The following is a 22,094-nucleotide window of genomic DNA, read 5'->3' as shown; positions in this document are numbered from 1 at the left end:
TATAACCACAGCTATGTGGAAAACCAGTATGGGAGCTGTATGATTAGCTGCCTCACTGCAAAGGCATGCCTCTTCAGGAGAAGATGAAATGCATGTACGTGCCTTCGTTAATGGCATGCTCGAAGCCTGGGGAGCCGGTGCACTTCAGAGCTGCCTTGTCTTCCCGGGCTCTGCCTCGGGCTACTGCAGGTTTCTTTTTAGTTCTTCGTTTGTACTGTTCTCTGATCCCCGGCCCACTCTGCGGCGCCTCTATACAGTAGTGAAATACAGCCCGCACCTTTCTGAAATGGCTGTCTTGATCCGTTTTCTGCTTGTTTGTCAGTCAAGTCCAGGACTTTGCTTCCTGCCTCCGTCCTTCTCCGTTCCAGCCCCCGACCTCCGCCGCTTCGTGAGCGCGGTGCTTAGCGGCTGTCGGCATTTGGACAACTCAAACCGTGGTGAAGCCAAACGAGATCCAGGGCTGCCGGATACTGACTCTGGGCCTGATGCTTGAACTCGTCCCCGAGGACGAGGGATGGGATGGGACAGGAGTGGGGCATTTCCTCGAGCCCGAGAGCAGGGCTTTTGGGGGAGAGGAAATACTTGTGGCGTGGGAAGGGGTATGGAAAAGCCTCCTGACAGAATTCCAGCTGCGCTGACTGCTGTTGACGGGTCTGCGGTTTGAAGCAGAAAGCTCCCAAATTGCCTGGGCATGCTGTGAGGACCAGACTGACGCTCCTGAAAGTCACCACTAAGCGGCAGAGCCAACCTGTGTCCCTGCAGGCCCTGCCAGCCGTGGTCCCGGGGCGCCCGCGTCCCATCGCTGCCATCCTGCCACGCGTTGCTGCCCCAAACGGCATGTGAGGGTGTGTATGCACACGTAAATGTGCTGTTTCCTTGGAAGAGCAGCCTGATCTAAGGGAGAATTTAACTGTTTTTGGTAATGCCGTACTTTGAAGCTCTGTGTGTGTTGCTATGACTGACACCCACACCCTTGTTCTTGAGCCCTGTCCGTCAGCACAGAGCGTGAACACAGAGGGCTTTTTGCTGCTCCTTTCACCCCCCCTGTGATCTAAGGGTGGGTCTCAGCAGAGCCCTGTTTTCTTCCCCTCACTAATAATTGACAGATTTACCTCCCCCCCCTCTTTTTTTTTTTTTTTTTTCCTTGAAAGAGGAACCCATGTCTTCCATCTTCATCCCCTGAGATGATTAAACCTGGTCTCTGGTGCAAAGGGCTTGGAGCAGTCAAGAAAATCTGATGGCATGAAGGAAAACAAAGCTCCCAGCAGGGTCGGTATGTAAATATTTTACCAGGTTTATTGACTCCCACCAGAGATGGGAACACGAGAAGGCCACCTGCCCAGTGACCTTTCCCAGTGCTCTAGCTTTCCTGTCAGACGTTCCCAGCGGAGCTGTAGGCTTCATGCCCCCCCCCTACACCCTTCCCTTGTTCCACCATGCGCAAAGCAGGGCTCGTTTCTAAAAGTCATGTAGTGCTGGGAGGAAACGGAGGGGAGAATTAAGTATCTATATCGAAATCAGCCTCACCTTCTGATCATCCTTTAGTAGTGGGCTGTTAGATCTCTGCCCTCTGAGACAAGGGGGGGACGGATGCCCTGGGGAAACGCGTTCAAATGTCTTTGCTAAAGGGTGTGCGCTGAGCTGGAGCACCAGGAGCTTTGCCTCTGGGAGGGGTGAGGGGGTTGGTGGCTGTGGTGGAAAATCGGCATCCAGCACTCGTGGGTGCGGTGTATTGAGTGGGACTCCAGTGAGTTACTGATTAAATGTCTCCGTCTCATAACCCATTGGGGGTGGGAAACGATGGGAAACGGGTGATGTTTCTGCCGGCGGTGTGCGCACTGCTGCTGAAGCCGATGTTGACAAACTGGCCTGGATTTGCCCAGCTTCTTCCATCAGACGCACCTGAGCGCTGATTCACATCCCTCCTTCGGCAGGGTCCGGCCAGGGCTCTGACTCACCAGGTTTCCCAGGTCCCTGGAAGCCAGGAGGCAGCTGAAATGGCACCTTGTCTGCTCTAAAGCCAGCTGCAGCACCTCTGCCGCTGAGGACTGGCCCCGTCGCCCTCGCTCACGCTGCAAGGCCAAGTTTGCTCTCCGGAGCCCGAGGCCTCCCCTTGCGCTGTAGGGCCGGTGGCAGGAGTCCTCTAGGCCTGTATAGCTTAAAGAAAAGCCTGAACAGGGAGAAACAGATGTGTTTGACCACATGGGGATGCTGAAGGCTCGTTCTGAGGCGTCGGCGGTGGCTGTCAGCTGCCAGAGGAGCGAGGGCAGAGGTGCTGCTGCCGCCCCGGGGCTTGCAAGCCCTGCACCCACTCTCCCGCGCCTGCTGCAGTTAGGGCCCCCCCGGAGCAGCGCTGTGGGTGCAGCCCCCGCAGTCCTGCCTGGTGGCCTGAGGCTCCCGGGGAGGCCCAGCCCAGAGCGCTGCGCAAGGGCCGGGTGCTGGGCAAGGGCCTGCAGCTGCCCTTCGGCCCCAGGTGGGCAAGGGCCCTCAGGACAAGCCGAACTCTTTCGGGTTGGGCTCAGCTCAGGGCTGGTAGGTGACAGAAAAGCCCCCGTCTGGGTGCCTCATCCCTTCAGCGAGACGTGGGTGAACGCTGGGAGGCTGGTCACGAAGGGCACGTCCTCGCCGGGCAAGGGTATTTCAGCAAGGGCTGTTTCAGGCGGGGGGGGGGGGGGGGGGACCAGGGTGGCAGCTTGGTGGCCCTGTGGAGAGGACCAGACGGTGGAGAGCAGCGGAGACTTTTCCTTCTGCATCCGTTTGCTCTCTGCTCCGTGTTGCTGCAGAGTGCTCGGCTCTGCCATCGCGACGGTCCTTCCCCACCTCAAACTGGCCCGGCGCGGCCGCCACGGCGCAGATCCCCACTCAGCCCCGCAGAAGAGGAGCTGGTCCTCCACCGGCACGCGGGAGGCTTGGAAGGAAGCGGCGCTCCCTTCGCGCACGAGGTGTCCCAGACGCTGGCGATGAGGAGCTTCTCCCACTGCTTCCTATTCCCGCACGCTGACCATCACAGGACCCAGCCCGCTTGCCCCATAAATCACCGCCCGTTCCCTCGCTCAGCGGCGCCTTATTCCAACCCTCCCAGATAGGTGCTGCATCCGCTACGGGCTCAGCAGCGGGGTGAGGCCGGGGAGGTGCCCCGCTGGATGCAAGCGGCTCGTTATTGGCATTGCCCCCCCCCCAATGCAAGAAAAAGGAGGTTTCTCAGAAGTCAGCGTTGCTGTTTGTTTGAACGCGGCCGCCCACGCTGGCCCGGCAGCGCGACAGCGAAGCGTGACTGCGAGGCCGGTTTCCAGCGCCGTGGCACATCCTGTGTTCCCCTAAAGAAGCTGCTGACAGAAGCTGGCCCCTGCCGTGCCTGCCCGGGGGGGGGTACTGAGCCGGCCGATTTGCAGCCACGGCGTCTCCCGCACGGGCCGGGCCTTGGCGCGGTTGCTGCAAGAGCTCGGGAAAAGCACGGGATGGTGCCCGGGACGCTGCGTGGAGCCGCCGTGGCCTGGCGGGCCGGGCCGAGCCAGGGCAGCGGCGCCGAGGAGCTCTGCAGCGCCCAGAGCCCGGCAAACTTTGCACGAGCTGGGCACGGGCACGGCTGCCCCAGGGCGGGCGGGATGGGACACCCGCGCGGGGCCCTGCAGGGACACCTGGGATAAAACGTATCAGCGGGAGGATGCAAACACTCGGAAAAGCTCCTGCCACCCCATATCCCCCCTCCCCCCCATGTTTATTAACAGCCCCTTTTCTGTGCTCATCTGAGGGTGACACATTCACCCTTTTTTTTTTTTTTTTTTTTGAGAGAGCGATGGAGCAAACCCCTCCCAGGAGACCTGTCAGAGAGGTTTTTTGGGGCGGGGGGGGGGGGGACACGTCTGCTCCTGGGAAAAGAGTGGGAGGAGGCAGGATGGGGACGGGGGCCATGCTGCGGCGCGGGGGGCTCGCGGTTCCCGGTCAGCAGCACAACGGGAAGCGTTTCCAGCTGCTCCTGAGAGGCTCGGTTCAGCCCCGCTCGCCTCCGCCGCCCTCCGCTTGCCAAAGGGCTGCGAGAGCGAAACCGTCCCCGTGGCGCGGCTGAGGCAAACCAGAACCAGCTGGGTGCTGGGGGCCGCGGGGAGGAGAGGAGGGGACTGATTTTGATAGATTCGATGCTGGTCTTAAAAGTCAGGAAGAGGAAAATGAATTTGGAGGGTTTGGGGTTGTTGGGTTTTTTTCCCACCAGAGAGGGAGGCTGGGATGGGAAACAGCGGGAAAAGCATGACGATGAAAAAAAGGAAGGGGATCGCTGGAGACGGCATCGGCGGTGCCGTGGTGGTGGCTGCCGCGGGAGCGATGCTGCTGCCAGGTGATGCCGTGCCACGGACGCACTCGGGGGGGGGGGGGGGGGTGTCCTTTCCATCTTCTCCGCACAGTGCCGAAGCTCCTGCCAACTTCCCTGGGGAAGCGACGGAGCAGAGCGGGACGGCAACGGCTCTCCCTCTGCCGGAGCTGGGAGACTCCTGCAAAAGCCTCCCAAATGCCGCAGGGGCCGGACGCGCTGCAATTTGGCTGCGTTTATGTGCGTTTCCCACAAATCTCGCAGCGACCCCGTTTGCTGGCCAGGAAGGCTGGAAGCAGGCGAGGCCGAGCGGTGCCGGGAGACTCTTCACCCGAGCTGCTTCATCGCCTGTCGCGTCCCTGTTCCCCCGGCCTGGCTCGAGTCGCACACGTTAGCAGCAGGAATTTGTGCCGGGAACGGTGCTCGTCCTCGCACAGCGCAAACCCGAATCCCCGGGGGCGAGCGGCTGCGCCACGAGCCGCCAGCGCCGCAGCCCGCCTGCGAGCCGGCCGGGAAAGGCATCAGCTGCAGAAAGGCCGGGGGAGTATTGAGTGACCCGCATGCAAATGGGGGAGGAAAAAAAAGGAAAAGAAAAAAAGGAGAAAAAAGTGTGTATTTACTTACTTTTTGGGCCCTGCGCAGGGTGGGGAGAGGACGGGGCTTTAAAGGCGAATTGGGGCTGTAACGGCCTTGCCAAGGAGGGCGGCGGGCGCACGTCCCACCCGGGACAAGCCCACACGGGCGCGAGGCATGAAAATTTTGCAAAAAAGATTTCAGCAGTGATCCCTGGGGAAGGGGGGGACCCCTGGGCTGTCGGGAAGCGCCCGGTGCGTGGCGGGGCCGCTGCGGCCAGGCGAGCGCGAAACCAGGAGAAGGGCCGCGCGTCCGGTGCCCGCGCCGCTTCCCGAGCCCTGTTGGCACCGGTTTTGCTCCCTTTTCACCCCCCCCCCTTTCCCTGGGGAGCTTTTTGGCTGGGGGGGCAGCAGGTGACGGACGGATGGACAGACAGACGGAGGCTCACCCCAGCGGGGAGGTGCAGGACCCGGCGCTGGCACCCAGCTCTGCCCAGAGCCGCCGAGGGGGCCGTGGGTTTCGGCAGGGGGGGATTTGTATTTTTGGGGCTGTTTTGCGTGTTCGACGGGCGCGTGTGCGTTCGGGGGCGGAGGTGGCGGTACTTCAGCACACGCTCACTTCCTGCTAGGGTGTATTTTTAGCGTGGCCAACCCCTGATAACCGAGAAATTCAAGTGAAACCGTGAAGTAAGTGTGCCTTGAAAAAAAAAAGAAAAAAAAAAGAAAAAAAGAAGATGCAGGGTGGAGAGGAAGGCCGGGGGCTGCGGAAGGAGAAAATGACTGTTGCGGATGAAACCCTTATGGTTGCAGCACAAACACTTCTGGGTTTGGGGTTTTTTTTTTGGCTGGGGGGGTAGTGGCGCAGGGCTGGGCGGCTTCGCCGAAGCCCTGCCGCGGGACAGGACCCCCGGGACCCCCCCCGGCCTTCCCACGCCGCCGCCTGCCGCCGTCTGTTCGCAGCGCGGTGCGAACAACCGGCTCGCGCCCACCCCCCGCCCCGAAAGCCTGGGAAAAGAAAAAAAACACCTTTGCACCGGCAGAGCCCATGGGGGGGGCCGGGAAGATGATGCCGGCGCCGCGGGATGGAAAGGGCAGGCCAACCTGCCCGGCGTGGGAAAAAACACCCAGGCAGCCCCCTCGGCGCTTCACCCGAAAAGCAAACACCGGAGGGACGAAAACACGCTACGCTCGGCCCACTGAAGAGCACGTTAACTTCTCCCGCGTGCAAAGACCGCGGGAGACAGGCACGCCGGAGCCCAGGACCAGGTGACCGTGGTCAGCAAGAAGCTGCTTTATTGCTGGCGGCTGCCACGGGGCGCCCGCGGCAGCCGTCAGGTGCGAGTCCCTGAGAACACGGGGCCCGTGCTGGTTCCCCAACCCAACATCTATTGCTTTTAAACACATCCCAGTTACAAAAAAGAAAAGCACAGAGTGACATTCCAGATACTGGAACATATAAATTAAGGTAAGTGATAGTTACAGGACATTGCAATTTCTTTTAAAACAGATTATCAGAAGGTTGTTTTTCTTTTTTTTCCGATCCACAGAAAATGTATAAAAAGCATTTTAAAATCTACATAATTCTCAACGCGTGGTGGGGGTTTTTTTCCGTTTTTTTTTTTTTTCTTTTACAAAAAAGGCACAGTAAAAAAAATACTGGCGCAATAAGATATTTACAACGCACCCATTATGGGCTATCTTCACTCAGCTCCGGGTTGGAAACGTCCAGCTCCGCCTGCCCGCTCGCCCCCGGGGAGCAGCGCCAGCCCCAGCGCGCCGGAGGGGACGGTCTGCCGGGCTCAGGCTGGTGCTGGGGACACGTGGGGCTGGCGGCACAGCGCATGCACATCCCCGGGGCAAGCTGCGCATCCGCTTCCCTCACCCTTCCCGCCAACCTCGGCACCCGGATAAGTCTTTCCCCGGCCCGCGGCGAAACGTCGCGCTGGGGCAGCGTTTCCCACACTGGTTTTGCTGGAGGGCTGCCCGGCGGGGGCAGAGCCGGGCGAGAGGCCGAGCTGGGACGCTGCACCAAAGGGAGATGCTCCGGCACTACGCGAAGGCAGCAGGCACGTGGACGTGGCACAGATGCATCTCTCCGAACAGCCCTCTTCCCCCCTCCCCACCCCCCCCGTATTTATAGAAAGTCTTTAAATTAGTCTCTATAAATAGTGCATAGACTTATGCTGCTGAAAATATTCCAGCGAGATGTCGGGAGCTCCAGCAAATGGAGCCAACGGTAACCCCGGGCTTCCCCCCACGCGCCACGCGGGCTCCCTTCGGTGCAGCAGCCCCAAAGCTCGCCGCGGCCGCGGCGCTTCCCGGCCCGGCTCGGCCTCGGCGCGGAGCCGGGAAACCTCCCCGGCGCTCCCTCCCCTCTCGCCCTGCGCCCGGCCGCCGCCGGCTCCTCCGGGCGAACGCAGGCCTCGGCCGCGAGCCTTCATCTGAAGGAGGAGCCGGAGCCCAGCTGCTGAGATTTGGGGCAGGAGGAGAGGGGACGGGTTAGGAGCGCGCCGGAAGGGGGAAGGGAGCGGGTCAGAGCCGAGGGTCGAAAGACACAAATTGAAAAAAAACCAAACAAAACCAAAATTAACATTCGAAAGGAAGAAAAAAGCAAGCCGAGGCCGGGCAGAGGCGACGGGCGATGCCCGGACTCGCTCCCCACACCCCGCGTGGGACCCGCCGCCGCCACCGCGAGGCGACGGCTCCCGGGCAGCAGCTCGGCCCGCGCCAGCCAGCCGGGCCCCTGCGCCGACTGCGTAAGTGCTCAGGACCTGTCCCTCCCTGCCTGCCCCGGCCGGGCCGCGGAGGAGGCGGCAAGCCCTGGCGGCCGGGGGACGAGGGGCCGCACAGCAGCCTTCAGTACACACACACACACTGTGCATTACCACAGCAACAACCTCCCTCCGCCTCGCGGCCCGGGAGGACGCGCGCGCAGACACGCACGCGCGCGCACCGGTCCCACAAGCCCTTCGGATACCGGGGAAACTTGGGACGAGGTTAGAGGGGACACGCGTCTCCCTAGTAAACGACGTTCGTGGGGCACCACGGCGTGTCCGGGTACAGCAGGCAGTGCACGGAGCGAAACCTGCGGAGGAGAGAGGCGGCGCTGAGCTGCGGCCACCACTGCCATGGGAGCAGCGTCGGCCCCGCGCCGCGCGGCTGCAAGCCGGGTCCTCCCCGCCGGCGAGGAGCCGGGCGGCAGGAGACCCGCCGGACCCACCTGGAGGGATCCTCCTCGACGGAGAACGCTCCCTTCATGTGGATGGAGTTGCGCTTGTTCTCAAACATGCCGTAGCTTAGTGTCACCTGGGGGGAGCAGCACAGGAGGTCACGCGACCGCTGGGCCAAGGGGCTGCTCTTGCTGGGGCTGGAGGGGTTAAATCAGGCCCTCGGGGGCTGGGGAAATTCCCCACTCCGTCAAACGCTTGGGGGGCTCCTCCAGGGGGGTCATCTCCTCTGCCTCACCCCCTTAGCATGGGCTTGAAGGCCCTTCTCCCTCCACCGACCCATGAGAAGCACTTCCTCAGCTGAGATGCCTCATTTTTAGGTGACTCAATGTAAACGAGATGAATCCTCCTCAAACTGCAAAGGGAACCCAGCCAAAGGGCTTGGCCCGAATGCCAAATTTTCAGGTGACTCGGGCAGGGGGAGAGCAGCTCTGAAGGGGGGCTCTTGGCACCCTGCCCCCCAGCTGTGAGCTGCTAGGCACCGTCCTTCCCTCACCCCCAGCACCAGAGAAAACCAGATGCCAGGAGACAACCCCTACGGAGATGTCGCTGTCCGGATTTGGTCTCAGGCTCCCCCCAGCCTGTTGCATGTTGGCATCACAAGGGATAAAATGAGATGGAGGCACCGTCCATCCCCAAGCCTCTTCTCCGTCGTGGCTGCCCGTGCTCCCGTTCCGGGGCTGCTGAGCCAAGGGAGTGGGGCAAGTTTACCTGCTTGTGGATCTCTGTCTTGGGCACCTGGTGGAGGTTCTCCAGGTGCGAGTGGAAGAGGTTGCTCCGGATGAGCTTCACCCCAAGCACGGACTCGATGATGTAGCCAATGGTGCAGTCATCAGGCAGGCGGATCTTCTCCGCAGTGCTCATGAAGTGACCGCCACTGCGGGAGACAACGAGGAGCTGCAGAGCGGCGTGCCAGAGCCCAGAGGGGATGTGGCACCTCGTGGGGTCCAGGGCGGGACACAGATTTCACAGAATCACAGACTGAGGTTGGAAGAGACCTCTGGAGATCATCTAGTCCAACCTCCCTGCTCAAGCAGGGTCACCTAAAGTACATTGACCAGGACCCTATCCAGATGGCTTTTGAATATCTCCAAGGATAGAGACTCCACAATCTCTCTGGGCAACCTTCTTCAGTGCTCAGCCACCCTCACAGACCAGACCAACTCTTGTTAAGAGGCAACTAGGGCTAGAGGAACCAGAGTCCCTTCCCAGGTTGTTTCCAGATCCCTGCAGAAACCCCAGGCTCTCACCAAGACAAGAGAGCAAGGCAGCAGGGCACATTTCAGTGTCCAGCCCCAAAGACGTGGCTCCTCTGTGCCCCGCTGGCACCTTCAGGAGTCCCTACGGGACAGCAAGGCCAACGCTCTTACCTGGCCCATGGACTCATCTTCAGCGCCAGCCCCCGGCTGATACAAAACCCTGCTCCTCCTGTGGCAAACCAGAAATGCACCGGATGCTGGGAGGGAGAGAAGCAAAGGCGGTGAGCGCGGCGTCTGCCTCCACCGCCCGGGCTGGGGACCCCGGCCTGAACCAAGCCAGCTCGGGATGGCGCTGCCCTGCGGCCCCTCTCACCATCTTGTTTTCACTGATCCTCTCGGTGGCCTGTATGGGCCGGTCCAGGCTGGGCTTCCCGATGTAGACGTCCTGCGTGTGGGGGTAGCTGGAGAGCAGCTTGACCAGCGTGCGGACGTTCACGTAGTTGTCGTCGTCCACGTGGCAGAACCACCTGGGGCGACAGCAGGCGCTGTGTTACGCCGGGCTGGGGTGTCCCCCCGTAACGGCGTTCGCTCCCCATTTCCCAAGGACAGCAGCCGAGCCCTGTGCTGAATTTGGGCCGGGCGAATGGAAACGGCATTGCATTGCCTGGCCACCACGGCACCGCGGGAGCATCGCCTCCCCCTGCGCCCGCCGGGCTCATCCCGGTCCCCTCCGCGGTAGCCCCGGGCGCTGCTTACTTCTTCCCGGACTCGATGAACTTGTCGTACTCCACGGCCATCTTGCAGGACAGAGCCTGGCGGCTGTGGGCAGCCGAACAGTTGGTGTTGATGACGTTTCCTGCAGGGAGAGCAGGGGGTTAAACCCCGGAGGTCGGGGGGATCCCTCTTTGGGGTAAGGATGGGGGCAGGTCTCTTTGGGCAGAGCTTTTGGGTCCCCCCCGAGCTAAGGCAAGGAGCGCGGATGAAGCAGAAGACCTAAGGTTCGGCTATATCTTTTTTTTCCAGCTACGTGGCCAAGGAATCGCTGCGGGGCCGGCGGCGATGGGCAGCCTGCGAGCCGACTTCTCCCACCGGGACGCGTTCCCCAGGATCCCGCCCCATTCAGGCTGTGTTTTCCCACCATCGGCCACCTGTTATTTGCTAGCCGGGCTCAAAGGGAATTGATTGCCGGCCTGAAAAGGAGTCATTTGCATCAGGAGAATAGGGCGAGCTGACCGAGCCTCCGGGGAGCCGGAGAAGCGCTGCCCGGGGAAGTCCCCTACACCCCAGCTGCTTTGCCCAGCAAGCCCAGCTTGCCCAAGGGACGAACGGGCGCAAAGGCACCCCGTTACCGCGCTCCCCGCCGGCGGCTTGCAAGAGGGAGGACGGGATAACTGCTAAGGGAGCAGGTCCCGAGCTGGGGCTCCCGGGTGCGTTAGCCACCATCGCTGAAACAAGCGGCCTCGTTCTCAGCGCCGGTCCCTGTGGCGAGAGCTCCCATCACGCCGTTATCCCCCCTTCCTGCCCCAGCCTTAGCACTGTCTGGAGGCCCAGCTAGGGCCGGACACTCTGGACCGCATTGGAGACCTTCCTAGCGCTGGTGGGAAGAGATCCTGCCTCAAAACAACATGGCCAGATCCCAGCCACATGCCCTGTGCCACAAGGGCCCCTCTACAAGTTCCAGCACCCCAACGCACACCGTTGCTTTACAGACCCTCACCCCTGAGCTTGGTGTTTGAACTGGGGCTTTTTGAACGTCTGTGCAAAGCGGCACACTGCAGGCCCCATGCGATGAACTCGCTCGGTGCCCAAGGGCCTCTCTCCAGCCGGGGGGCACAGGGTGAGACCCGGGCACGGCCCTGTGCTGCCGCTACTGGGTTTGTTAGGGGGGCCCAACCTGCTGCCGTGCTCAGCCAGGCCGTGCAAGCAAAGCGGCAAGGGCCACGGACTCACGTGCTTGCTTCTTCAGCTCCTCATCCTCGCCGTCCGTGAAGATGAATGTCTGAAAGAGAAGATGAGGCACCTCTGAGAACCGATGGGGCGTTGTGCATTGTTCTTGGACGCAGCCGGGCACTCCTGGCTGGGGCAGCACCCAGGGATCAGCCCCACAAGGTGCCAGCGGTTACTTGCTCCTGCTCATTAAAACCCAACAGGGCCGGCTGGGTCCTATCCCTGAGCCGGCTGGGGGTGGGCTTGGGGGAGAGATGGGATGGGGTGGACTGAAAGCTGTGCCAGTTGGACGGTGCATTCAAAGATGTTCGTGCAGATATATCAAAGAGGAGGAGGGAGACAAGAGCAAGGGGAGAGGAGAGGAGAGGAGATGAGCGAAGCTTATTTTGGGGAAGCATCAAAGAGCTAAGGCTGCTCTGCTAGACGAAGGCATCACCATCATCATCCAGGTGATGCCGAGACTGATGAGGGTGCCCAGCTCAGCGTGAGTGTCCTCTAGAAAGGGGGCTGCAGGCTTAGGTCAACTCTCCGGCTCTCCCCCTAAGGGCAGCAAAAGGTTAATAACTCCTTGGTGGTGGCACCTTACCACCTTGGTAGTGGTAGAGCAACTAATGGGGATTTTTCTTCTTTCCCTAGGAAGATGCAATGACCTGGGGCGCCCCATCACCACCAGCCCGCGATGGGGCCTCACCACCCCAGGGCTCAACCCACAGCCACTTTCTAGCGTCTCCATCCCCTTGCTTTTCCCAGCAGTGGCGGCGGCGAGGAGGCAGCAGGGCAGGGAGATGCCCCCGGCTGCACGGGAGCTCGGGGAGATGCCGAGGGCCGTCCCCAGCACAGAGAGGAGCAGGTGCCAGCGCCAGGGAGCGGAGCAAAGGGCCGACGCTGCCAGCAGCTGCAGCGCGCGGCGGCTCGACCCGAGGAGGGACTCCAGCCTTCCTCCGGAGAGCCGGGCACGCGCCGCAGGGCCGCTCGAGCGCGGTGCCAAGCGGCCGGCGGGGAGCTCCCCTCCCGCGGCAGGTGTTTGCCGTGGCCGGGTGCCAGGTGTCTCGGCAGGGACTGGCCCCTCACCTGTGTCAACAGCACGCTTGGGTGCCGCCGGCACGACGCGTCTGCGGCCCCTCTGCCCTGCCGCCGCCAGCCGTGCTCAGCTGCGGCCGGGGCCAGCCGGGCACCCTAACCTGCCAGCCTGACGTGTCCCCATGCGAGGTCCCCCGGTCGCCGGCGGCACCCACCTGCCCCGGGAGCACCTGAGCTGCCGCCTGGCCGCACTCCTCTATTTACACAGCTAATTCCTGGCATATGTCACCGGGGACGGGGGGGGGAGACGGTGGCCTGCTGCTTGGGGCGGGGGGGGGGGGGACAAGAAACACGAGCAGCGACTAGGGGTGGGAAAGGCACCTCCATCCATCAGCGTGCAGCAAACAAAGCCGGAGGAGAGAAACCGCAACCAGCTGCCAAGCGCTATTAAAAACCAGACGTGCACAAAAGGGCAAAAGATGAAAGACAAAAGGGCCGGGGGGGGGAGAAGGGAGGCAGGAGCCGGCGGGGAGGGAAACGGGGACAGGGCTCTTGGGATGATGGATTACAAGCGAGCTGGAAACTGGCTGCCACCCATCACTCCGGCGGCCCCGGGAGCGCGCTGCGTTTCGTGGCTTGTTTGCGGAGCCGGCGACAATAGCGGGGCGCGCGGGGCTGACTTTACTCAGCCGAGCAGAGTTAAGCGCGGCGCTGCGCATTAGCATACAGCTGGGCTGGTTAAGCGGCAGGGCCGGCGCGGCCCCCGTGTTTGCTCAGGTCGCCGCGCGGCGAGGCTGCCGGGAAGAGCAGGGACGCGAATGGGAGAGGAGGAGGGCGCGCTGCCAGCGACGGGGGCTACAAGCGACCTTTGGGCTTGAAAGGGGACAAAGCGAGGGAGGAGGTGCAGAAAGCAGGCTCCCGCGAGCGCGCGCTCAAGCGCTGGGCCCGAGGCGCATCCTCGTTTCTGCTGCCGGGGCCACGCTGCCACCCAGGGCAGGAGAGGCCATCCAAGGACGCCCGGGAAGGCCCTGCCACAAGCACCGGTTCAGAAGACGCCTTCCGCCCTGCGATGCTCGGTGCCCGGATCCATCCCCATCCAGCCCCGCTGGAGAGGGGGACCGGGCTGCTCGCAGGCTGGGCAGGCGAGACAGAAGACGTTTGCTCGATTAGCTCAGAAACGCTGTCCAGCAACTGCGCCTTCAGCGGCTCCAAAAATAACCCTGCGACTAATCCTCCGGCTCAGCTGCTATAAATAGACCCAGGGACAATTGTTTACGACTTGCCCGCGTCGAAAGGCTTCATCCTGAAGATGCTCCTTCCCCCGGCAGCTCCCCAGGGCCGCTGACGCGAGGGGACGGGCTGGCACCTTGCGCTGGGGCTCGGGACCAGCGTGCCCGGCCCCAAGGGCACCGCTTGCACCCAGCCCTGCGCCCCGCAGGGGCCAGCGCGGCCACCCAGGTCCCCGCCGCCCTCCCACCCCCGTCCCGCCTCACCGCGGCCAGAACCCAGCCAAGAAATTCAATTAAACCCAAAACAATTACAGCCTCTCTCTAATTAGTCTGCATTTCTTCTAGATGAGCTATGCCCTTCCTGCACAGTCCCCCCGGCCCTGGGCAGGCTTTCGGGCTGCGGAGGAAAGGATTGGAGAGCTCAAAAGGCAGCGGGGCGAGAGGAGAGGTGTCAGCTGAGCCTGGGGAAGGAAACGGGCCGGGAAGGAGAGGGACAAGAAAACACGTCAGGGGAAGCCGAGGATCAGCTGTCTCCGGGGATCCGACTCTCCTCCCGCAGCCAGGGCGCTCTCCTCGGCTGCGCTAGCCAGAGCCACCGCGGCAAGCCCCAGCCGGAGGAGGAGTGTGAGGGAAAGCGAGGAAGGGGGCAGGGAAGGGACACGGGCAGGACCGTGCTGAGTCTCAGGTGGCTTTGCGGGTCCTCCCCGGGCTGCCAGCCACCCCTACGCCCGGGTGAAGCACCCCTGGCCCCGCGCATTGGGGCTCAGAGCCCCTCGAGAGCCAGGCGGCTTGGCCAGGTGCAAGGCAGAGCAGCGATCAGCAAAAGCCCGGCCAGCACAGCCTAGAGTGGGCTTCGAGCTGTTATTTTGACCCGGGTTGCTTTATGCAAGGCCTTCAGAGCGTCCTCGAAGCGAGGAGCAGCGCACCAGGAGACGTGGCCCAGTCCAGGACACCGGGTCTGCGGCAGCTCCCGGTTTGCAGCAGGGTAAGAGGAACGGGATGCTCCAGCCCAGCACCCCTGAGCTGCCACCTCCCCGGGCACCTCCAGAGCCAACAGCAGCAGGGCCGGTCCCGCTGCCCCCTCTCCCAGGGGGAAGGCGCCTGGCGTCTCGCACTCACCCCCCCGACACCTCTGCCTGCTCGTCCTCGGCGCCGAGGAGCACCAGCACCCCTTGGCACCCCTGCAGCCGACTTCCCGGCCGGGGCGACGGAAAGGAAGGTCCCGCTGCTCGGCGGCTCCGAGGCCGCTGCCCGCCCGGAGCCGCTGCCTGGGGACACGCAGGAAGCCTCATTGTTCTAAAAACTGCGACTTAAAGAAACACAGGATGCCAAGTCCTCCCCGAACAATAGCTGCCACTGACGAACGCGGGCCCGAGTTACCCCGCCAGGCTCCTCGCGCCGCTGCCTGCAGCCGCAGGCCAGGAGACACCAGGCCGCGGGCTCGGCATGGCCGGGAGCCGCCGGCAGGGATGGCCAGCCCCACGTCCCGCCGAGCTGCTCGGGGGCCCTCGCTGCCAGCCCACTCTGCCCCTTCCTCAGGGAGGCCCTGCTTCTTTTTATTTTATTTTATTTTTTTCCATCCTCCCCTTCGTTTCTCCTTTTCGCGGTGACTCACTTCCCCCTCTCTTGGGCAGCCAAACCCCAGCTCCGACTGAGCTCCCGGCTCGCTCTTACCGCGGCGCTGTGCAAAGCGCCCCGAGGGCCGGGCCCAGCGCGAGGGTCAGCGGTCTGCCCTCCTCTCCTTCCCCCCCCCCCCAGCTACGCCGCGTTTTAAAGCGGGTTTTCAGGGGGCGACACTCGGACAGCGTTGGCTGCCTCCGCCTCCGGCTTCCCCAGCAACGAACCCGCTGAAAACAGGAACCTCCGTGGAGCACGTCAGAGCATCTCATGACCCGGCTTGCACGAATCCCGCGTCTCCCTGCCCCACGAGGGGACCCAACACCCCCACGTACCCCGACGCCCAGCACAGCCCCAGGGATGCGCAGCAGGAGCCGGGATGCCCGCAGCTACCCGGGGAGGGACCACAACACCCAACCCCAAGGACAACGAGGGCACCTCACCCCTCTGGGCAAGGGGAAGGAGGCGAAGAGCAGCTTGAGCCGAGCCGTCAGGCCGCGGCAGGTTTGAAATTCCCGCCGGGAACGGCGGCCTCCAGCTGGAAAAGCGGCTCCTGGGGGCAGGCAGGAGGAGCAGGCACTGCCGGAGCAGGTTCCTGCCCGGCTTTCTGGCCCCCGCAGCAGATGTTTACTGCAGACGAGCCCTGCCGCAGCCGCGCGAGGCCGCGGCGGTTAGCGGGGAAAGCCCCCACCCCGTCTCGGGAGGTGCGGGCGAGCGCCGCGGTGGCGTCCCCGTTCCCGCGCGGCCCGGCGGTGGCTTTCCCCGGCTGGCACGGCGATCCCAGGGCTCGGAGCAGGGCACGCGATCCCGGGGATGGGGGCTTCCCCCGTGAAAGGCCCCAGGCCCTTCCTCCCCCTCTTTCCAGTAAGAGGAAGAATCCTCCACTGTAATTTTCAGCGCTATAATTTTTTAATAATCTCCTCGCGAACAATGAGCTCATTGTGCAATTAGGGTCCCACACCCCTCCTGCCTCGCAGGCCTCTCGCCGGCTTCGACCCCGCGGCCTTTCATCCAGTCCTCCAAAGGACAACGGCATCGTTGGGGCAGGCAACGAATTGCCCGGTGCTCAGACAGCACCCATGTCCGCGGTCACCCCCTCCCCAACCACACACGCCACCCCCAACCCACAGCCCTGCCTCCATCAGCACCCAATGCCGAGCAGGGAGGGACCCTCGCACAGACGTGAGCTGAAGTGATCAGGGCTCAGCAGGCCCCGGTGTCCCGGGCACGTGCAAGTTTGGCATGCCCCAGCCGCCCCAGTCCTACCTGCTCTGTTCGCAGCCCTCGGGAACACAAGCGGGACACGTGCAGCGTGTCGGTGCACAGCACGCCGCTGCTGGCCGTTACCCCCGAGGACAGGGACTCTGGCCAAGGTGCTAGAAAAATTTGGGAACTGCCACCGCAGAGGCACGTGCTCTCCGGAAGGCAAACACATTCCTCCCAAGCCAGGAGCAAGGGTTTTTTTTTTTTTCCTCTTTTTTTCAAAGCCTGCAATTATCTAGCCGCGCTTGAGGAAGCGAGCACATCCCCGTGCCGGCAGGATCGCACCCGACCCTGCCTTGCAGGCATCTGCAGCGTGCCGGCGACACCGTGCCCTGCGCCCTGGGGACGGCAGACACTTCTTATGCAATTCTGTCACTGCAGTCACCAGACTCAGCAGTAAGTCAGCATCTTTGGACCCGCTTGCTCCTAGGATTTCTGTGCAACAGCCATTCCCCCCCATTACCCTTTTACTTTCAAGCGCAAAGTTTCCCTAAACTGCACTCCAACATCCTAAGGATACAAATGCTGAGACAACAGCAGCTGGAAATTCTCCCAAAGCGAGCAGGGAAAACTCCATAACTCTTCTCCAGTAGCAGCCTGTCCAGCCTGGATTGTGCAATGCAGGGAAGTAAGAGCAGATTTAGCAAGAAGAAGGATTTGCCCTCACTGTGCAGAGAAAAGCAGGAAGGAGAAGGGGGTGCCCATTGCCTTAGGCTGCTGCAGTATCTTGGACTGCACAAACCACAGGAAACGGGGACTATTGTATGGAGAACAAAGAATATCCAAGGAAGAACACAATAGCTATTCCCCCTATCTACCCAGGCTCCAGGCTTGGGTTACCTGCTGCATTTAACTCCTTCTTCCCAGTGCACGCACCACTTCTCCCTGCACTGCTCTTTGGCTAATGAACAGCTAGGAGGAAGGTTCAGATCTGATGCAAGGGGGAGGAATGGGGGAAAGAGCAAGATGTTGTGTTGGGCAAAGGGGATTCTCAGTCGTTCAGCAGAAACTTCCCCCGCGCCAGCTAAGCTGCACGGCCGCCCGAATGCTGCTAGCAAAACAGCGAGAGAGGAACAGGATGAGGAGAGACGGGCCTGACTCAGACCAAGAGAGACGTTTTAGCTCAGGCAGCTCCCCGGTGCAACCCCCCGAGCAAAGCCAGCACATTGCTTGCAAAAAGCAGCCGGAGGGGCCCGGCAGAAGCTGGCAAGGAGGCGATCCAGGAGCCGCACGGCCACGCCAGGATGGGGGAGCAACGGAGGAGAGCCCGCACGGCACCGATTCTGGGCGCTGCAGACAAAAAAAAAAAGCGAGAGAGGAGCCAAGTTTGGGGGAGCACCAGGTGCCCCAAAGCAGCCAGCCAAGGAGGACTTGGCAGGAGGGGATCTGGCACGCTGTGGCAGACAGATTAGCAGCCCCTCGTGGGGAGGGGGCAACCGAAGCTCGCCTGGTCCCTCCACGCCGCGGGGAGGAGGGCAGTTTCCCGGAGACGGGGGCCAGGTCAGTGTGGGAAGGCTGGAGCCGATTCCCACCGCCCTCTCCGGCGGCACGGGCTCCTCTGCTGCTTCCTTCTCCCCCCCAGCCCTCGCTTTGCTCCGCAGGAGTTTTCAACGCCTCCAGCGCGCTCTCAAGCTCCTTGTCCCTCAAGTGCTGTACAAGAGCCGTCACTCAGCGGCTTGGCTTGTCAGGCAGGCACCTCTCCGGGCTGCACCCCCCCCCGGCTTCATGGCCCTCATCTCTAGGCAACCTGACCTGGACACCGCCAGCTCCGGCTCCCCCGTTCCCATGGAAAGTGCCACACAAGAGGCTGCGAAGCCTTTTCTCTGCGCTGGGAGAAAAGGGGCTTTGTTAGCTTGCCCAGGGGGACAGCGTGAGAGCCGAGACTCGGGTCTCTGGGAATCCGAACGGACAAACGAGGCAAAACAAAACAAAAAAAACCCAGAAGAAAGCCAGAGCTCACAAGGAGAGGAAAAAAAGCCATTCCCAGGATCATCTGTAGGTGCTCAAAGGGTATTTCCCCCACCACCACTCTGCACTCCCTCGCAGTGACAGCAGAGCTTAGAAGAGGTTTCCATTAAATAACTGCACTAGGGGGAAAAGGCAGAGCTACTGCCAGGCCCAGGAGACCCGAGCAAAGGGACGGATCCCAGGCAAAAAGCAGTGGTGCTCAGGGCTAGCTCACAGGAGCGGAGGGTGCCCAGAAGGTCCTACGGATGTGAGTCAACCAGGGCACAGACAGTTCGGTTCCCAACCACCTCCTCTCCCTCCCCCAGCCACTTCAGACTTCCTAAGAAACAGTTCACAAGCGAGAAATACGACTCCAGGCCCGGCCAGGGCCCAGGAGGAAACACGTGAAGACAGAAGGATGGGAAGGTCTGGACCGTAAGTTGCTTGGGAAGCTGTCTAATGATGAAAGAGTGTCCTAAGAGCAGATGGCACATTTCCTAAGGAAACAGGATTTTTTTTTTTCCCTCCTCATTTTGCTTCAGTACTTTGAAGGACTGGGTAAGAGGCTGAGCGCATGACTTCAGTGCGGTCATGGATCAGACTAGCTGCAACTGTCCCCAGCACAGGCGAGCTGGAGGCGAGAGCAGATCTGAGAGCAGATCCGTGAAAGCCTGCAAGCACTCCAGCCATTCCCAGCTCTCGGCACCCAACAGAGAGCCACGGCACATCCCAGAGCTCTCCCAGCACCCTGGCTGGAAAACCGGGTGTCCTCCAGGCACCCCACGCTACCTCACCAAGCCAGTGCCCGCAGCCAGACACCTCCCGGGGAGCACCGCGGGGACGAGACCCCTCTCTAGGCACTCCAGGCATCAGCGGAGCAGGTTGCTCCCCCTACTGCAGTACCATGACTCAGTTTCCCCGATGGAAAGAAATCTGGGGGAAGCTCTTCCATAAAAGTTGCTCAGATGGAGAGACCCCAGAGCTGAGTTTATTCAGGGATTACCGTGTGCGAGCTACCCGGAGGGGCAGCCAGCCGCCTTCCACCACTCTGCTCCCCCTTCCCAAACTCACCCCGCGGGCAGGCAATGCCGCGTTTCACCCTTCTGAAAACGCTGCTTGCTTCAAATCAACCCTGACAGCCTCAAAGCAACACTCGTGCTCAGCAACACCAGGGAGCAGAAAGAGGAGGTGGCGTTTGCCAGGCCCCAGCACCCCACGAGCCCCCTGCGCCGCAGAGGCCCGGCCAACACCTGCCGGTCCAGCCCGGCGACCCGAGGGCCCTGCACACTCCCGGGCGATGCTGCAGCTGGCACAGGGGCAGGAGGAGGGGACCAAGGGGGGCTCCCGGCACCGCCGCGGCAGCCCCGCAAGCCACCGCCAGAGCCGAGGAGCCGCCCCTCGCCCGGGACGTGCCTCAGTTTCCCCACAGCAGCCGCCGGCCCTTACCATGTCGCGGTTGCGGGAGATCCAGGTGTCGAGCAGCAGCTCCAGGCGCGCCTTGTGGAACTTCTTGGTGGTCTTCACGGCGATGAAGACGTCGCGGGCGGAGATGTCCTCGGCGGGCGGCCGCGGGGGGCTGGCCGGGGCGGCGGGCAGCTCCCGCCGGGCGCGGCTCAGCCGCCCGAAGTAGTCGGCGAAGCTGCGGAGCCCCGGGGGGCCCTGCCCGGGGCCCGGGCCCGCCGCCCCCAGGCTCTGCAGCGCCCGCTGCGCCCCGCCGCCCGCGCCCAGCGCCAGCCCCGGCCGCCCCGGCGGCTCCACCATGAGCACCAGCAGGCAGGTGAACATGGAGCCCACGAGGGACAGGAGCAGCTTCCTCCCGCAGCTCTTCAGCATCCTCTTCTCCTTCCTCCTCCTCCTCCTCCTCCACCGCCGCCGGCCGCCGCCGCTAGCGCCGTCCCCCGCCGCGCCGCCGCCGCCGCCTTTAAAAGCTCCCCCGCCCCCGCCGCGCCCGGGGCGGGCCGTGCCCGGGGCCGCCCCCACGCGTGTGCGCGGGGCGTGGGCAGCGCCGGCCCCGGCCCCGGCCCGGCCCTTCGCGCTGCCCTGCCCCCGCTCTGCCCCGCCTGTCCCCTGCCTGTCCCCTGCTTGTTGCCTGCTCACGCCCTGCCTGTCTCCTGCCCGTCCCCTGCCCATGCCCGTGCCCTGCCTGTGGCTGGGAGCGCAGGGCAGGGTGCCGGTGGGCTGCCTGCTCCTCCTTCCCTCCCGTGGAGGCTAAGCTGGGCACCTCGGGGTGGTGGGCAGGCTACGGGATGGCAGGGACGGTACAGTGGGGTGCCCCGGTCGCCCATGCCCTGCAGCCCCCAGCATGCCAGAAGCACTGCTCGCTGCTGGATGGGGAGTGACAGGCGTGGGCACCCTGCGATCCGCTTGCCCCCGTCTCCTCCACGTCCGGCCCCGCAGGGAGCATCTCTGTCCCCCTGGGCTGCAGAGTCCGCACAGAGGGTGCTGTACCAGGCCCTGAGTGCTTCCAGGTGCCTGGGGCCGGCTGAACGCAGGGCTGCCTCCGGCAGAGGGACCAGACAGCCCGGATGAAACCCAGGGGGCATCCGGATAACGCCTCCCGGGAGCCTGGGCAGCCAGACCTGCGGGGTGCGGGCGGACGGCCCGGTGGGGATGCCCCCGGCCAGGCGCTGCCCGGCGCTCGGAGGAGGCCAACGCCAGCCTGCTCGACTGTTTCTCGGCGAGGGGCAGACCGGCCGCCTGCTTCACAAGAGACCTGCCAACCTCTGCCTGCGGCCCTTGCCTGCAACGCATCCCCTTCACCTTCAGCGCCTGCATCTCCCCCTTTCGGCTCTTTCTGAGCTCTTATTTCCCTAGTGCACATCTTCAGCTGCTCTTTCTGGTGAAACTAAGCAGCTTCCCTGCCTTAACCTTCATCCCTTTGGCGTCCCATCCATCCCTCCCTACACTTGGGCAGGGAGTGTTTTCCACTGACTAGTGGCCCCATAACAACCTTTTCTGCTCAGGTTGTCCCTGTTTCCTGACACCAGAGCTGCCCATGTGGCTTCAGTCCAGCTAACACTGCACGCAGCCCCCCCAGGGCCTTCAAATCCGCATGTCGGCCTGAGAGTGCCGCAAAGCAATCTTTACCCCGGCTGGTTTCCCCAGCCGCCTTCGTTCTCGGCCCCCCACGCTTCTGTTTCGGCCTGGTTTGTGGCAGGGGCAGAGCAGGCGCTGCGCGGGGATGTCACGTAGCCGAGCTGGGTTCACCGAGTGCCGCGCTGAGATTTTCTCACAGCCGTGTCTGAGAGGTTGCCATACAGCAGACCGGCCTGACCAGGCAGACTGCCGGGCAAGACGGCGTGAGCAGCCTGGATGCACGCGGGAATGCGCCGGGGAATTCATCGTCCTGCCGGCGGTTTACAGGTGGAAGTGGGGAGAGCTAAATCTCTGCCCTGGGAAAGCCTCGCGTGGGTAACCCATGGCTTGAACCGCCGGCGGTCTGCAACCCGGACCGGAGGCAGCGGGAGATCTCGGCAAACATGGTCCGAGGCAGAGGAGCGCCTTCCGTTTCCTCACCTGCATAACAGCGACATCCCCATTTTATGAGGCTCTCTGGTATCTGTTCCTGAAAATAAATACGATATACATGCCAAGTGAGGCCACCAGTGATTACTAACCATTATAATTATACCCTGCTAAATGAGACATTGTTTTTTCAGCTAGGCAGTGGGGGAAGTGGGGGCTGGGAAGGAAAGCTTGGATTGAAATCTGCTCCTGGATGGGCCGCTAACCTGCTATTTTACTGACGCCAAACCTCGGGGCCTCTT

At 62.7% G+C, this 22,094-nt stretch overlaps 1 protein-coding gene across 1 annotated transcript; it reads right to left on the bottom strand.

Annotated features, from left to right (window-relative positions):
- Positions 1-6,139: 6,139 nt before the first annotated feature.
- On the bottom strand, positions 6,140-20,173 carry LFNG (LFNG O-fucosylpeptide 3-beta-N-acetylglucosaminyltransferase). Its single transcript, XM_067306368.1, has 8 exons — positions 19,774-20,173; positions 11,255-11,303; positions 10,061-10,160; positions 9,678-9,831; positions 9,476-9,561; positions 8,817-8,982; positions 8,099-8,184; positions 6,140-7,963 (listed from the first exon to the last, which is right to left on the bottom strand). The coding sequence occupies exons 1-8, from the start codon at positions 20,158-20,160 to the stop codon at positions 7,897-7,899; spliced, it is 1,095 nt and encodes a 364-aa protein (XP_067162469.1). The 5' UTR covers positions 20,161-20,173; the 3' UTR covers positions 6,140-7,896.
- Between the last annotated feature and the right edge of the window lie 1,921 nt (positions 20,174-22,094).

This window comes from Apteryx mantelli, chromosome 16 (genome assembly GCF_036417845.1).
Source record: "Apteryx mantelli isolate bAptMan1 chromosome 16, bAptMan1.hap1, whole genome shotgun sequence".
Lineage (NCBI taxonomy): Eukaryota > Metazoa > Chordata > Aves > Apterygiformes > Apterygidae > Apteryx > Apteryx mantelli.
The sequence above is the reverse complement of the archived record's forward strand: the minus strand, read 5'-3'. Positions and strand labels throughout refer to the sequence as shown.